This window comes from Podarcis liolepis (genome assembly GCF_965112155.1).
Source record: "Podarcis liolepis genome assembly, chromosome: 18".
NCBI classification, from domain to species: domain Eukaryota; kingdom Metazoa; phylum Chordata; class Lepidosauria; order Squamata; family Lacertidae; genus Podarcis; species Podarcis liolepis.
This window is the reverse complement of record NC_139572.1, coordinates 712,637-727,782: the sequence shown is the minus strand read 5'-3', so window position 1 is coordinate 727,782 and position 15,146 is coordinate 712,637. Positions and strand designations below refer to the sequence as shown.

The following is a 15,146-nucleotide window of genomic DNA, read 5'->3' as shown; positions in this document are numbered from 1 at the left end:
CTGCTTGGCCCCAAAGCTCTCCCCCACACGCGGGGGTCTCCCGTGCCACACGCAGGCTGCTATCTGTTGCCAGAAGTTTCCTCTTTCTTTCTCTGCATCCTTTGAGGTCATTTCCTAGCACTTATCAGCAGCAGAAAAACAAGCCTTTGTGGGGACGCAAGGATGTTTATAACAAGGGGGCTGGGAGAGCTGCGGCCGGTCTCCGTCCCTCGCCAATATGCCCCTTGGAGACGGCCTGCGGAAGGCCGCTGCCTTGGGGACCCCCCCCCCTTTGGTAACTGCACCCAGCGCCACTTCTGAGCCATTGCCATAGCTCAGGGGCAGGACAAATAATTATACATGCTTTATCAACCGCCTGAGAAAAATACAAATCATTAAACAAAGCCACAGAGACCTGCAAACTACCCAGCCTAAAATGGACTTTATAATGCCTGGTTTCAATAGATTTTTCAAATGCTTAACTCGAGTCTTTTAGATAAGTTCATGAAGATGCCAACAAAAGCTAAGTTTGGTGTTATTCACAATACCGAGAGATGCTAGCGGAGGTGTAGATAGAACTTAATAAAGTTGTAGATGACCGGGTGCTGGCGTTTTGCACGTTTCGCCCTGGCAGTCCAAGGAATCAATCTACAGCTTCACTAGCATCTCTCGGTATTGTGAATAACTTACCAGAAGGGCATGCGCCACCCATTCGGGACTGCCGTCTCCGCAGGGACGTTTTTTGTGTGGAATCTCTTGGAATCGTCCCTCAAGTCCAGCCGAGGGCAAGACATTCAATCTCGCGAGAGTCAAAGCGCGTCTGTATTTTGGAATTGCTCGGTTATGCAGAGAGGGTGCCGGAGAGTCGAAATGGGAAGGTGGGAAATAGTCACGCCGTGGGCAAAAGTTCTTGATTGTAGCCAAGCTGTTCTGACGCTCGATATCATTTAGGCCAGGCTTCCTCAACCTCGGCCCTCCAGATGTTTTTGGCCTACAACTCCCATGACCCCTAGCTAGCAGGACCAGTGGTCAGGGATGAATGGAGTTGTAGTCTCAAAACATCTGGAGGGCCGAGGTTGAGGAAGCCTGATTTAGGCACTGACAAATTAGACTCTTTGCTAAAACCCAAAGTGAGTAGCTGTCCTGGTGATAAACCACAAGAGGGAAGTTTCGACAGACAATTTTAAGTCTAGGCGCTTTTGGGATCTTGCAGCACTCGGGATATTAGACTGGAGGGATTTGAGTTTAGGCAAAGCGAAGAGTTCAGTGCCCTGCGTCATTCTACCGAGGGGAGATTAGCTGTGGTCTGAGTGACGCCTGGCACAGGCCTCCCTCTTCCTCTGCTGATTCCGCGAAAGAGAAGACTTTTGTCGCGTGCAAGGGAGTTGCGGGGGGGGGGGGCGACCCTGCAGTGTCACTGGGTTCGGGGTGGGGAGTGTTTCCTGGAGTTAAGAGGCTTAGCCAGGATGCTGCTCCTTGCAGCAGCGACTTCTCCGAAGCAGGATACATCTGTGCGGAATGGGGCCAAGCCTGCCTCTCCGGCTGCTCACGCTGTTCCTCTTGTGCGGGCAGCTGGCAAAGGCTGCGGCGGCCGACGACTACGATGGTAAGTGGCATGGAAGACCCCCCCCAGCCCCCCCTTTTCAGCTGGGCAGGAGGGGGAAGGATTCTACTTCTGGCCCGGGTGCTGCGGCAGACAGGCGTTGGGACTTCCTTTTCTTGAAAATTTATTTATTGGGTTTTTCCAACTTGAAATTTCGCAGAGATATATCAGACATAAAACAACAACACAAGATGCCCAGGAATTTCCTGGGCTTCCATCCATCCCCTTTGTGGGTCCTATTATGAACCAGTTCCTGCTGCTATTATTTCCGTGGCCTTTGGTAGGTTGTGATGAGGAAGCACAGAAGCCGCTTTTGGGAAACCCAAGGATTTTAATTTTTAGCTAAATTATATTAGTTTAATGGAAATGTATCTTTTGAATTCCCAAGTCATGTTACGACCTTCTGGCACCCTCCCCTATTTGAAATTTGGAAGCTGCAAAAATTCAACGCGTCCTATGTGGATCGGGCTCATGCAGTGTGGCTGGCGCTGTAAAACTTTAATCTGAAAAGCCAAGTAAGTCATTTAAAAATGGTAATAATTAAGAAGTACAGGAAACTGCAACAACAATAAGAAGAAGAAGAATTCCAGAAGGCACGGAAATAATAGCAGGTTTCCATTCCTTGCACCCCATAACTTATTTCGAAGTCCCCTTGCTGGAGAAACCTGCCCACGTTTTGCCCAGTAAAATGCCACAGCTGCTGCTGAAAAACCCTCTGCTGTTCTTACCCACCCTGACATCTGCCCGCCTTGTCCGCCGCTGCAACCGCTGGGAGCATAGCTGTCAACTTTCCCCTTTTCTTGCGAGGAATCCTATTAGGAATAAGGGAATTTCCCTTTAAAAAAGGGAAACGTTGACAGCTACGGCTGGGAGATGGTACCCCACGGAAGCTGGGGGGGTGGTGCCCCCCTCTGAAAACCCCACTTGACAGGACATGGGCCGCGGGCTTTGGTGCCAAGGCCACTAACCCAACCTCTTTCCGCCTCCCCAGATTATGCCACCCCCAACGGGACAGAGGCCCCCCAGCGCCCGCCGCCGCTTGGCCTGTGCCCCCGGGCCATCCCCTCTGCCCGGGTGACCCTCAACCGCACCACCTTCCTGGTCCTGCCCCCGTCCTCGCAGGCGCAGCTGGACAGTCCCCTGACCACCCTTCTGCTGCCCTCCTTCTACGCCCTCCTCTGCCTTGTTGGGCTGCCCGCCAACGCCCTGGCGCTCTGGGTCCTGGCCACGCGCATCGAAAAGCTCCCGTCCACCATCTTCCTGATGAACCTGGCAACCGCCGACCTCCTCCTGGGCCTCCTCCTGCCCTTCAAGGCCGCCTACTACTACCTGGGCAATCACTGGCCTTTCGGCGAGGGCATGTGCCGCCTCAACACAGCCGCCTTCCACGCCAACATGTACTGCTCGCTCCTGCTGCTGGCCTGCATCAGCGCCGACCGCTACCTGGCCGTGGCGCACCCCTTCCTCGCCCGCTCCTTCCGCAGCCCGGCCTTCGCGGCGGGCACCTGCGCCGCCGCCTGGGGGGCTGCCATCCTTTCGGCGCTGCCCCTGGCCCTCCAGCGCCAGTCGTTCCCCCTGCTGGGCACGGGCCGCGTCTTATGTCACGACGCCCTGCCCGCCGAAGACGACGCCACCTACTTCCGCCCCTACTTCGTCGCCCTGGTGGCCGGCGGGTTTGTGGCCCCACTCCTGGTCATGGTGCTGTGTTCGGGTGCCACCCTGCGCGTCCTGGCGGGGAAAGGGGACCGCTACGCCACCGCCATCAAGCTGACTGTCGTGGTGGTGGCGTCGGCCGTGGTTCTGTACACCCCGAGCCACGTCCTCCTGCTCCTCCACTACTCCCGCCGCTGCGCCGGGGCCCGAGGGACCCTCTATGTGGCGTACATGGGGGCCCTGGCAGCCAGCGCCGCCAACACCTGCGTAGACCCCTTTGTGTACTACTACGCCTCGGAGGAATTCCGCGCCAAGGTGGCGGGCAGGATCTTCGGCGCGCGAAAGGACTCGGCCGTCTCCCTGAAAACCAGCAAAGAGACGCTGCCCACGAAATGCTCCCAGACCCTGGCATGAGAACAAAACAATGATAATTTATTATTTCTACCCCACCGATCCGGCTGGGTCTCCCCAGCCACTCTGGGCGGCTTCCAACAGAATATTAAAATACAGTATTAAACATTAAAAGCTTCCCTAAACAGGGCTGCCTTCAGGTGTCTTCTAAAAGTCTGGTAGTTGTTTATTTCCTTGACATCTGGTGGGAGGGCGTTCCACAGGGCGGGTGCCACCACCGAGAAGGCCCTCTGGTTCCCTGTAACTTGGCTTCTCGCAGGGAGGGAACTGCCAGAAGGCCCTCGGTGCTGGACAATACACTATCAACTTTTTTATTTCCCACCACCACCCAGAAAAATACCTGCACAATTTCCTGTACTGCCAACAGGTCCAACTCCTAAGAGACTGCAATCTACTCTCCTGCTATGACAAAACTGGCAGCGATCTACTCATTGGATTGATCAAAGTTGCTGAGGTTTTTTTTTGGGGGGGGTGATCGTTCAGGATCATGCGATTGACCAGGATTGACCCCACAATCGACCAGTGGATCACCATCGACCGGTTGGACGTGTCTACTGCATTGTAAAGGGACAAACCTTCGCTCAGAACTTGGCTAGGGGGCAATTGAAAGAACAAACCCATGGAAATAGCTCAGCACAAACAGCGCCCCCCCCCCCAATTCAGCAGAAAACGCCAGCTTTTATTTGCTCCTTTGCAAACAGCGGGAAGCCCGTAGATTTCGTCCGCAAACCTGATTCGCAACGGGCGCTGGATAATTCCGATACATGATGCAGTCGCACAGAGAAATAAAAAATTCATTTGTTGAATTTTGGGGCGACCTTCCCCCCCCCACACCCCCAAGATTTGGAAACACCGTTCCATCGTTTTTAGGCAAAAGGTTGTCAAATGTAGCTACAAGGACACCTAACCCTCACCTGTCTCCGGAAAGAAACGAGAGGCGCCGTTTGATTTTTAGACATCGGTTTTTAATAAAATATTTTATCAGCATCTAAATCAAACTTCTTCTCCTGTGCCCCCGCCCGCCCGCCCAAGACCTAGGCACTCGAACTCGCTACCGAACCGTGTGCCGAGGTCCGCGGACCCCCCTCCACGTGCCTTGGGTTTGCAGGCTGCCCTACTGGAATAGGGATGGGGGCAGGAGGAGGGCAGGGGTCTCCAAGCTCTTCCGGGGTGCAGGAGCTGGTTGTGCCGGGAGAGGGGGGTCCCCGGTCTAGGGCGGACATGGGAGAAAGCGAGAGGGGCTGCCGGATGCCGTGGGGTGGGTTTCGCCTGCCCCATTCGGTCGCCCCCCCCACCCGGGACGGGCGGAACGGCCGTTTCCGAAATAAATACCGCCACAGCAAAAGGGTTCTGGGTAGCTGCCGAGCGAAGGGGGCGCATTCTGCCTTGCTCAGAGGTGGGGCAGAGGGGATCCTGGCGCCCTGGGATTGTTGCGGGGGGTGTTTGTGCAAAGAAAAAAACATGGAAAGGGGGGGAGGCTGGTTTCTCACCCCCCAAAAAAGGGAAAATCCCCAAGTTGTGGCTCGTATCTCCGGATCTGCCAACAATGTGGGGGAACTTTTTCTCTGTGGCCCCCGCTCTTTTTAAAGCGAAAAGCAAGGAGTTGTGGGTTCAAGAGGGGAAGGGGCTTGTTTGGCGCCCCTGGGTGGGTTGGGAAAAGCCCTTTTCACGGGGCAGGTTTATGCACCAAGCATTCGGGGAGGAACGCAGGACGGAAATGCAGAATGGAGATCGTTTCCTAGCAGAAAGGAAGAAAGGGAATATCCTGAACGGCCGATTCTGGGAATCTGGTGGAAACGGGGAGGCGGGAAACCTCCAAAAGCCTAGCCCTGGCTCCTCGATTGCAGAGCTGGGCGTCGGGACCCCCAGGGGTCATCCAGCCTGACCCGCCGCAGCGCGACCGGAGAAGAGGCGGAAAAGTTCGGACGGAGGGTGGCGATTTGGGCGGGTGAGGTTCGGAGAGCGTCTTGAGGGGACATGAGATCTTGCCAGGCACGGGCAGGCAGCTCCCCCTTGCCCACCTTTGCCTCTCAAAGCCGGGTGGGGTGGAAGCAGGGTCTGGATCCGAGCGAGGCTTGGCTGGGGAGGGAGAGAGTCCGTGCTTCACCTCTGCGGCAGAAAAGCTCCTGGGTTTGCGTGGCGCAAGGGGGCAAGGGGTTGGCACGGAGGACCTGGGGGGGGCGGGCAGGAAGGGCAAAGTTTGCCTGGGGGGCAGCTGGGCTTCTGCTCGGCATCGAGAGGCGGCGGGAAAAGCCTGGCTGGGTCTCCGGCGTGGGGCAGCTTCTGCTGCATTGGGGGAAGAGAGCCCTAGAGGAGAACAGAAAGCAAGGGGGAGCAGGAAAAGGTGCAATTTGATTCCAAAGTAATCAATAATGACAAATGATTACTAATTGCTATTGCTGAAATGAGAAAGGAATCAAATGACTCCCCCTAATGATAATAAAATCCCGCTAATAATAATAACAACTAATAATTATTAATTCAGTCATATAACAACAACAACAACAACAATAAAACTATCATTGAATCAAATTTCTCCCCTAGTCATAATAACAAATAATTACTGTTATAGTAATAGCATAATAATAATAATAATAACGGGTAGAAATAAGAAATTATTAGTATTATTGAAATGAGAACCTCTCTCACCCTTCACTCCCCCGTGGGCACCGCCGTCCCCTGAAACCGGCCCCCTCCTGCCGCCGCGTTGCTGCTGGGGGCCGTCAGCTCAAAGGCGTCCCCTTCCGACATGGCGTAGGGGTCGACTTCGTATTCGTAGGAGTAGTAGGAGAAGTCCAGCTGGGAGGTGGGGGCTTCCTCTGAAAGGCAGAGAAAAGGGGTCAAACGGGGACAGGACCCCACCCCTGGAGCCAAAAGGGAACCATCACCAAGAAAACGGTTCCTTGGTTATATTTCCAAATTTCTAATCTTTCCCACGCTCTCTTGTTTTTTTGCCAGTAGTGCGGAACAGTTTAGAAGCCTAATTATGATATGATATAAATGTGTGTGTGGATAGATAGATAGATAGATAGATAGATAGATAGATAGATAGATAGATGAGATAGATGATAGATAGATGATAGAGGTAGAAAAATGAGATAGATATAGATAGAGAGATGATGATAGATAGATAGATGATAGATAGATAGATAGATAGATAGATAGATAGATAGATAGATAGATAGATGATAGATAGATAGAAATGAGATAGATGATAGATAGATATAGATGATAGAAAAATGAGATACAGCTAGATAGACAGACAGACAGACTGATAGATATAGATAGATAGATAGATAGATAGATAGATAGATAGATAGATAGATAGAAAAATGAGATAGATATAGATAGATATAAAGAAATAGATAGATGATAGATAGATAGATAGATAGATAGATAGATAGATAGATAGATAGATAGATAGATATAGATGATAGAGATAGAAAAATGAGATATAGCTAGATAGACAGACAGACTGATAGATGTTGTTTAGTCGTGTCCGACTCTTCGTGACCCCCTGGACCAGAGCATGCCAGGCTGATAGACTGATAGATAGATAGATAGATAGATAGATAGATAGATAGATAGATAGAAATAAAATATATATCTCCAGAAGCAGAGATCCAGTGGTCGAGGGGTCTCACCGATTGGGGTTTCTTGCTCTGAGACACCCGGCAGTTCCAGAGGTGGGAAGTCAGGCTCTGTCTCTCCCGGGTGATTCTGGCCTGCAGAGAGGAACCCGGTCAGTGTGGTCAGCGGGGAGCCGGATCCTGGTCCGACTCAAGGTCAAGGCAGCTTCCCGCGCTCCTATTTAAGCCGCCTCTTGATTTGGAAACCCTGAGGACTGGAATCTAGAAGTGCTTTTGAGAGGAAGGCGGCGCTTAGCTGGGCGACAAGAACAGCTGCTTGACTTCCGTTGGTATAGAAATGATAAGAACGTAAGGAGATTTCACGGTGCACGCGGCAGCTATTTACATCAACCCATTCTCCAGTCCATAATGTAACTTATTACTAGGGCAATGGCAGTGGTTAATAATAATAATAATAAATTTTCATTTATACCCCGCCCTTCCCAGTTCAAAAACTGGCCTCAGGGCGGCTAACAACAAATTTAAAACACCTTAAAGGTAAAGGTAAAGGGACCCCTGACCATTAGGTCCAGTTGTGGCCGACTCTGGGGTTGCGGCGCTCATCTCGCTTTACTGGCCGAGGGAGCCGGCATACAGCTTCCGGGTCATGTGGCCAGCAGGACTAAGCCGCTTCTGGCGAACCAGAGCAGAGCACAGAAACGCCGTTTACCTTCCTGCCGGAGCGGTACCTATTTATCTACTTGCACTTGACGTGCTTTTGAATTGCTAGGTTGGCAGGAGCAGGGACCGAGCAACAGAAGCTCACCCCGTCGCGGGGATTCGAACTGCCAACCTTCTGATCGGCAAGCCCTAGGCTCTGGGGTTTAACGCGCCACCCGCGTCCCTAAAATACCTTAAAACACTTAATTATAAAATACAGTATAAAAACATGAATAACAATAAAATCCAAAAATCAAGTTAGGACGGAAACGGCCCCGGAAGAGCAGGGGGAGCGACTTACCGGCCGCACACTGGGCCAGGGGGACTTGCTCGATCCGTGTGCCGTTCCCGCAGGCGGCCACTTCCATCTGGCAGTGGTTGGGGTAGACGAGGCCGTCGGAGCCGCAGACGGGGTCCCCGCCGGAGCCGCAGTCCCGCGAACACTCGCACTGCTCAAAGTAGCCTTCCTCCTGGCAGCCCGAGAGGCTGTTGCAGAGCCCTGTGTGGACGAAACCTGGGCAGGCAGGGAGAGAAACCGGGGGCAGAACCTTGGAAGGGACCCTCAGCGGTCATCTAGCCCAACCCGCTGCCAGGCAGGAAGCTCACCTGCGAGATCACTTTCCCTCTTATACAGTGGTCCCTTGGCTCTCAAACTTAATTCCATTCCAAAACCAAAGCATTCTCAAACCAAGGCACACTGCTTTCCCATGCAAAACGGATTAATCCGTTCCAGACTTTTAAAAGCAATCCCTAAGGCAGCAATTGAACATGAATTTTACTATCTAACCAGACCACTGATAATAATAAATAATGAGAATATAGTGGTCCCTCCGTTCTCAGATTTAATCCGTTCTGGAAGTCTGTTCCAGAACCAAAGCGTTCCGAAACCAAGACAGCGCTTTCCCATAGGAAGCCATGCAAAACGGATTAATCCTTTCCAGACTTTTAAAAACAGCCCCTAAGACAGCAATTTAACAAATTTTACTATCTAATGAGACCATCGATCCATAAAATGAAAGCAACAAAAATGTGCTATGCTATAAAATAAATAAGAGGGTATTGGAGATGATAAAAATGAAAATTTAATTTTTCTTCTTCCCTGCACTGATGATAGTTATGGTTTGGATAGGGGGGCTTTTATCCATTTCCGCAGTCACACAATCAATCAATCGATCAGTAGCTGAACTGGGTTCCACGCAGTCACAAAAACAAATGAACCGAAAAAGCCTCAAAATACAAAAATCCTCCCGCCTCGCTCCCTTTCCTTTCGTGCCGTGCCAACGCCTGCCCTTTACCGCCGGGATTTCCAAGCCGTTCTGGGTTTTTTTAAGGGGGAAAAGGCAGAGCGGCATTTCTGAGCCCGGCAGGCCCAAGAAGGGGCTGCACCCGTGAGACTAGCCGCCCGCCCGCCCGCCTTCGAGACTCACCGACCCAGTGGCTGGCACCGCTCTCCACCTCGTTGCAGAGGGGGCCGTCGCAGAGCTCCCGGGCGAGGGGGCTGTTCTCGCTGACGTTGTAGAATCGAGTGGCTTCGAAGGCTGCGGGTGCGAGAGGCGGGTCAGAAGAGGGGGCTGCCAGCGGTGGGGGGGCGGGGGGCACAGGTGGGGCCGACGTACCTGGCTCGTAGTAGTCGTACACTTTGATGGGGACGGGGGCCGTCTTCCCCACGACGTATTCCCGGAAGGCCACGAATTTGACACAGGTCACGCACTGGCTTGGGATCTGCGGAGGAGGCGATTCGGTGAGGTCCCGAGGGCCGTTTTACGCGGCCCCTGCCAACCAACCACGGAGAGGGGGAGCAGCTGCAGGAGGGGCTTGCCACCCCAAACCCACGAACTTTCCGTAAAATAGGGCCGCCTCTTGTGTTCGGAAGCAGACGGGTGATGTTCCCGGGGCCACATGCTGGGGTTTGTGAGGCCAGGGGCCGATGGGGGCGGAGCCACGGCTGCAATTTATTTTACTTTTTCTACCTTAGGCTAGTTTCTAGTAGGGTCGGGCGATATATCGATTTATCATCCCAAACCAGTTTGAAATCCATATTATAATATGAGTTCCATGGGTTTTTTTTAAACCTGGCAATATATTGCGAATTGTAACGCGCATCAGGGCTGGGTGATATATCGACTTATCATCCCAAACCAGTTTGAAGTGACATATTGGTATATTGTGATGTTTAGCTGGTGATATATCGCAGCCTGGACACACACACACACAAAACCTACCCCATAGAAAAAAATAAACAAGTTACAAGGGAGGACTGGCAATGAAAACTGATGGAATATGCAGAAATGGCGAAATGTACCGGAAGATTAAGAAACCAAGGAGAGAGACTTTAAAAATCCGATGGAGAATTATTGATTATTTGAAGATGCAGACAACTTAAAACATTAGCCAGGTTGGCTTAAACTTGTGCCGTTGAGAAATTAAACTAAAAGGGAGTCTAATGGGAAATTTGATTTGAATCAGAGACGCCGTGGGGGGGGGGGGAGAGATATAAAATAAGTAACTGTGCAGAAAGGAGGGAAGTCGAAGAGTGATTATGTAAAGAGGTTGTTTTTCATTGAAATAATTGCACAACGAGGAAAGGGCAAATAAAATTATAAAGGAATTCTACCCAGAAGAGTGAACCAAAACTGCCCCCCAGTCTAAACGGCAATTTAAGCCCTCTCATCTTTTGGGGGGGTCCAGCCCTCCAAATCCCCCATTTCCTCCAAAAGGGGGCCACCCACCCCCCTGACCCCACCCCAGGATTTCCCTCCGCTTCCGGCAGGGCCTTCTGAGTGGTGGCTCCGCTGCCTCACGGACTCACCTCGTCAAAATAGAAGAGGACTTTCCGGCCGTCGACCTCGTAGCGTTTCAGGCCAATCTGCTTGTTGGAGAGGAGCTGGGAGAGGCGGAAAAGGAGGGGGGGAGAAAGGGGTCAGCCGGACTTGGCGGCTGGGTCTGCCCCCCCACTTGCCCGGGGTTGGGCTAGATGACCCCGGAGCACCTTTCGTGCGGAACGGAGACGCACAGCCGGGGTGGCGCTTACCTGTTCCAGACTTTCCAGGTCGGCTCGGAAGCCCGAGAAGAGGGGCACCTCCAGGACGGCCATGTTGGAAGACCCCAAATGCAGCCACCTGCCCCAGAGGCACCCGGGGGTCGGCGGAGGGGGGGAGATCGAGGGGAGAGGAGAAGGAAGAAAGGATTTCGGGGGTATGAGCAGTGCCGGATTTACATACAAGCTAAACAAGCACTAGCTTAGGGCCCCACTCTCTTGGGGGCACCAAAACAATTAAAGGGGGGGGGGGAGAAACTGGATGTACATTTCCAAAATATTATCTATCTATCTATCCATCTGGGGACGCGGGTGGCGCTGTGGGTTAAACCACAGAGCCTAGGACTTGCTGATCAGAAGGTCGGCGGTTTGAATCCCCGCAACAACGGGGTGAGCTCCCGTTGCTCGGTCCCTGCTCCTGCCAACCTAGCAGTTCGAAAGCACACCAGTGCAAGTAGATAAATAGGTACCGCTCTGGCGGGAAGGTAAACGGCGTTTCTGTGCGCTGCTCTGGTTCTCCAGAAGCGGCTTAGTCCTGCTGGCCACATGACCCGGAAGCTGTACGCCGGCTCCCTCGGCCAGTAAAGCGAGATGAGCGCCGCAACCCCAGAGTCGGCCATGACTGGACCTAATGGTCAGGGGTCCCTTTACCTTTATCTATCTATCTATCTATCTATCTATCTATCTATCTATCTATCTATCTCATCTATCTATCTATCTATCTATCTCATCTATCTATTTATGCTGGATAGATGTATAAGCTCAACAATCTCTTACTTAGGGCCCCACTCGCTTGGGGGCCCCTAAAAAATTAAAGGAAAAAACAACAACTGGATGTACATTTCCAAAATATTATCTATCTATCTATCTATCTATCTATCTATCTATCTATCATGCCACTCTATGAAAGGTCGGCCAGCCCCGTCCGCCTCCCACCCCCAGCCCCCCGCCCTGAGCCCCCCAGCCTGAGCCCCACGACCCCCAAGCTGACCTCATGCAGGCTTCCACCATCACCCGGTACTCCTGCTGGTCCTGGTCGGCAGCCGGGTCGTCGTCGTCCCCCAGCGCCTGCTCAGCCCTGCGCTGGGGGGTCTCCTCCGGGGGGCCGGGCTTGGGGGGCCGCGGGGGGGCTCTCCGGTGCCTCTTCATCTTGGGCTCCTGCAGGTTGACCAGCAGGTGGAAGGAGGGCTTGGCCACCGGGTCGGGGACGTTGTAGGCCACGTCGATCTGGAAACGAAAACGGGCTCTGGGTTTAGTCCGCCCGGCTCAGTGCTGCCCGCACGGGTCGGCAGCAGCGGGGTTTCAGGCAACATCCCGTTTAAATCAGCTTCTTCTCTGCTCTTTCACAAGGACTAGAAACTTACTTTTTAAACCACGGGCCCTTCTACATGCCAAGCAGGCGCGCTTCCCTGAAAAAGGCAAGCTTCTAGCCCTCGCGATTTAAAAAAAGTTAAGTTTCTAGTCGTGAAAGAGCAGAGAAACCAATTTAAACGGGAAGTTGCCTGCAAAAGGATATAGATCTTCACTAATAAATTATCGAATATGTTAATATGAATAGAAGTTACAAATACTGCAGCTGTTGAATAAGGGATCGTTATTATGACAACTGGGTTAAATAAGACTTTGGAAGCAGAATTTTTAAAAAATGATTAAACCTGTAATTCTAGCCACCCAATTTATACAACTGGATATTTGATTAATGGGTGTTTGATTGGGTTCTTGTGATTTGATACGGATACAATGAGGCGTATTTTGGACTTTTGCAACTGGGAACTAATAAAAATTATTTTAAAAATGGGAAAAAGTAGACGGGAAGCTTCCTCGCACGGAGTCAGACCGCCGGGTCCGCCAGGCTGCATGTTGCTGACACGGGCGGGCAGAAGCAGCTCCCTGGGGTTTCAAACTCGGGGCAAACTCCACAGTTGGGATATTGCCCCTGGGAGCCTTCTGCACTCCACGCAGGCGTCCTCACTGAAAACAGAGCAAGGGGCTAGTCCTCACCGTTCTCCGGAAAGGGCTTGATTAAATCGGAGCTTTATGCCCTTGCTCCATCCGGGTGTGCATTGTCTGCACAGGCTGGCAGCAGCTTCCCAGGGGTTCTGATTTCTTTAGAGGGGGTGGTGGGATACAGAATGAGGCCCAGCCCAGGAACCGAAGACCCTGAGTCCAGGGAGACCCTCACCTGCAGGAGGCAGCAGCCGTCTCCCTTGGCGCTCACAAACAGCCCCGTGGGGAGCGAAGGGATCTGTCGAGGAAACATAGACCTCAGTATGGCCCACACGGGCCAGCAGCAGCAGCAGCAGGAATTCACGCCTGGAAGGGCGTCTTTCGCAGCTCCGTTGGGCATCGTCGGAAAACGAAGCCAGGGCCGTGCGAATCGAACCGCTGACCCTCTCCGCAAACCCCCATGCGGAGACCGGGTGCCCCCTGCAAAAGGCAGGGTCCCCAGCGGCCCAGAGCCCCTTGTACCCACCCCCCCCGGGGTGGGAAACCCCTTTTTATACCCTGGCCGTCTGCAACAGCTTCTTGTTGCCCCGGTTCAGCTCAAACGTCTCCTGGTAGTCCAAGTTGGTGGAGGCCAGAGAGATCGTGAGGTTGACGCCTCCGACGTACGAGAGGATGGCGTATTCGGCCAACGCCTGGAGGGCCACGCAGGTGTCCTGTGGGCGGTGGCGGGGAGGGAGAATAAAAAGAAATCGCAGAGTTGGGACCCCCAGAAACCATCCAGCCCAACCCACGTGCAACTCTAAGCCACCGCAGGCAACAATCATGTTCGAACAAAGTATTTGTTAACACGCGTTATTTCGCAATTCTTAAACAGAAAATACGTAATGGAGTCACACAAAAATAATAATAATCAATTCATATTGCATGGACAAAATTAGAAAAAGTCGTCAATCAGTATCAAAGAGCCAAACAAGCCTTTCCACAAATAAGAAAAGTCAACCGCTGTTGCAGGAACAAAATAGTCCACCCAAATGTTTGGTGCATCCATTCCCACATAATTGCTGGATTGTGACTGTTGAAAGGCTTGTTTGCCTGCGTCCCCCCCTGAAAAAAGCACTGTGCAAATGAGTAATAGAATCACAGAGTTGGGACCCAACGGTCATCTAGCCCAACCCCCTGCGATGCAAGGGAACGTTCGCCCAACGTGAGACTCGAACCCACGACCCCACGGTTCAGAGTCTCCCGGTCTCCCAACTGAGCTATGAAACGACCGCAGCAAGCATCATGCCGCTCTGACCGGTTGCCGGGCAACCCTTCCTCTGCCACACCCCCGGCAGGATTAACCCCTCGGTCCCCGACCCGATGATCCCTGCTGCCGCGCTTCCCACCCCTCCTTTAGGGGGCTCCCTCCGTTTCTGGGCGTTTTCTCCCCTCTCGGATTCGGACGGGACAGGCGGACGGGCTCACCTGGGTGGAGGAAAACCCCCCCAGGGCGTTCCTCTGCTGCGAGAGCCATTTGACGACGGGCAGCGCCGACGCCACGTCCCCCAGGGTGGTGTACGTCAGGAGGGCGTAAGCTGTCATCTCGACTTCAGCCGACACCACTGCAGGGGGGGTGCAGAAGAGCGGGGAATTGGGGGGCAGGGGAAACCCACAGCGTGTGTCCCCCCCCCCGAGTCAATAGTCCTTTTCTGCCCTCCAGCAACCTGCACTCCTGGCTTTACACCAACCCGCTCTCCACGTCTTTGCAGAATCTGAACCCGCTACCCTCAAATGCCCCCCAACCCCAGAGGAAAGCCCTCCAGGGAGACCCTTCTCTTAATGTTTCGCCCTTGCAAACTGCGGAGACTCACCCGACTGGGAGAGCCCGTCGTTGAAGCCCATGAAAGTGTCCTCGTCCATCGCCAGGGTGCCCATAAGACTCCAGTGGGTGAAGCCGTCTGGAAAACAAGAGATGGGTCAGGAGGAACTCGGAATCCCTTTATTTTATTTTTTAAAGTCAGTCCTTTATTAGGCATAGCAAACCCACATTGGGACGCGGGTGGCGCTGCGGGTTAAACCACAGAGCCTAGGACTTGCCGATCAGAAGGTAGGCGGTTCAAATCCCCGTAATGACAGGGTGAGCTCTCGTTGCTCAGTCCCAGCTCCTGCCCACCTAGCAGTTCGAAAGCACGTCAAAGTGCAAGTAGATAAATAGGTACGGCTCCGGCGGGAAGGTAAACGGCGT

The 15,146-nt window shown here is 52.9% G+C and overlaps 2 protein-coding genes across 3 annotated transcripts in view; one reads left to right on the top strand and one right to left on the bottom strand.

The window, feature by feature from the left end:
• The first annotated feature begins 1,315 nt into the window (after window positions 1-1,315).
• F2RL3 (F2R like thrombin or trypsin receptor 3) lies at window positions 1,316-5,123 on the top strand. The gene is made up of 2 exons (XM_083484057.1): window positions 1,316-1,585; window positions 2,574-5,123. Exons 1-2 carry the CDS (start codon window positions 1,498-1,500, stop codon window positions 3,647-3,649), a joined length of 1,164 nt encoding a protein of 387 aa, XP_083340183.1. The 5' UTR covers window positions 1,316-1,497; the 3' UTR covers window positions 3,650-5,123.
• Window positions 4,590-15,146, bottom strand: part of CPAMD8 (C3 and PZP like alpha-2-macroglobulin domain containing 8) — a 38,856-nt gene continuing 28,299 nt past the window's right edge. For both annotated transcript variants that reach the window (XM_083483593.1, XM_083483594.1), the window contains 13 exons: window positions 14,773-14,859; window positions 14,387-14,523; window positions 13,477-13,632; window positions 13,155-13,217; window positions 11,964-12,199; window positions 10,967-11,054; window positions 10,745-10,819; window positions 9,552-9,657; window positions 9,363-9,473; window positions 8,237-8,449; window positions 7,291-7,371; window positions 6,296-6,465; window positions 4,590-5,953 (listed from right to left, as the gene is read on the bottom strand). In XM_083483593.1, coding sequence (XP_083339719.1) covers window positions 6,299-6,465; window positions 7,291-7,371; window positions 8,237-8,449; window positions 9,363-9,473; window positions 9,552-9,657; window positions 10,745-10,819; window positions 10,967-11,054; window positions 11,964-12,199; window positions 13,155-13,217; window positions 13,477-13,632; window positions 14,387-14,523; window positions 14,773-14,859 — 1,520 coding nt within the window. In that variant the 3' untranslated portion in view covers window positions 4,590-5,953; window positions 6,296-6,298. The remainder of the gene's footprint in view (window positions 5,954-6,295; window positions 6,466-7,290; window positions 7,372-8,236; window positions 8,450-9,362; window positions 9,474-9,551; window positions 9,658-10,744; window positions 10,820-10,966; window positions 11,055-11,963; window positions 12,200-13,154; window positions 13,218-13,476; window positions 13,633-14,386; window positions 14,524-14,772; window positions 14,860-15,146) is intronic.

What these genes read in the sequence shown, in the direction of transcription:
- F2RL3 (XM_083484057.1), top strand. Translation starts at nt 1,498, where the DNA reads ATGGGGCCAAGCCTGCCTCTCCGGCTGCTCACGCTGTTCCTCTTGTGC. An exon ending in GGCGGCCGACGACTACGATG is followed by an intron (nt 1,586 to 2,573) that starts GTAAGTGGCATG and finishes CCGCCTCCCCAG; the next exon opens with ATTATGCCACCCCCAACGGG.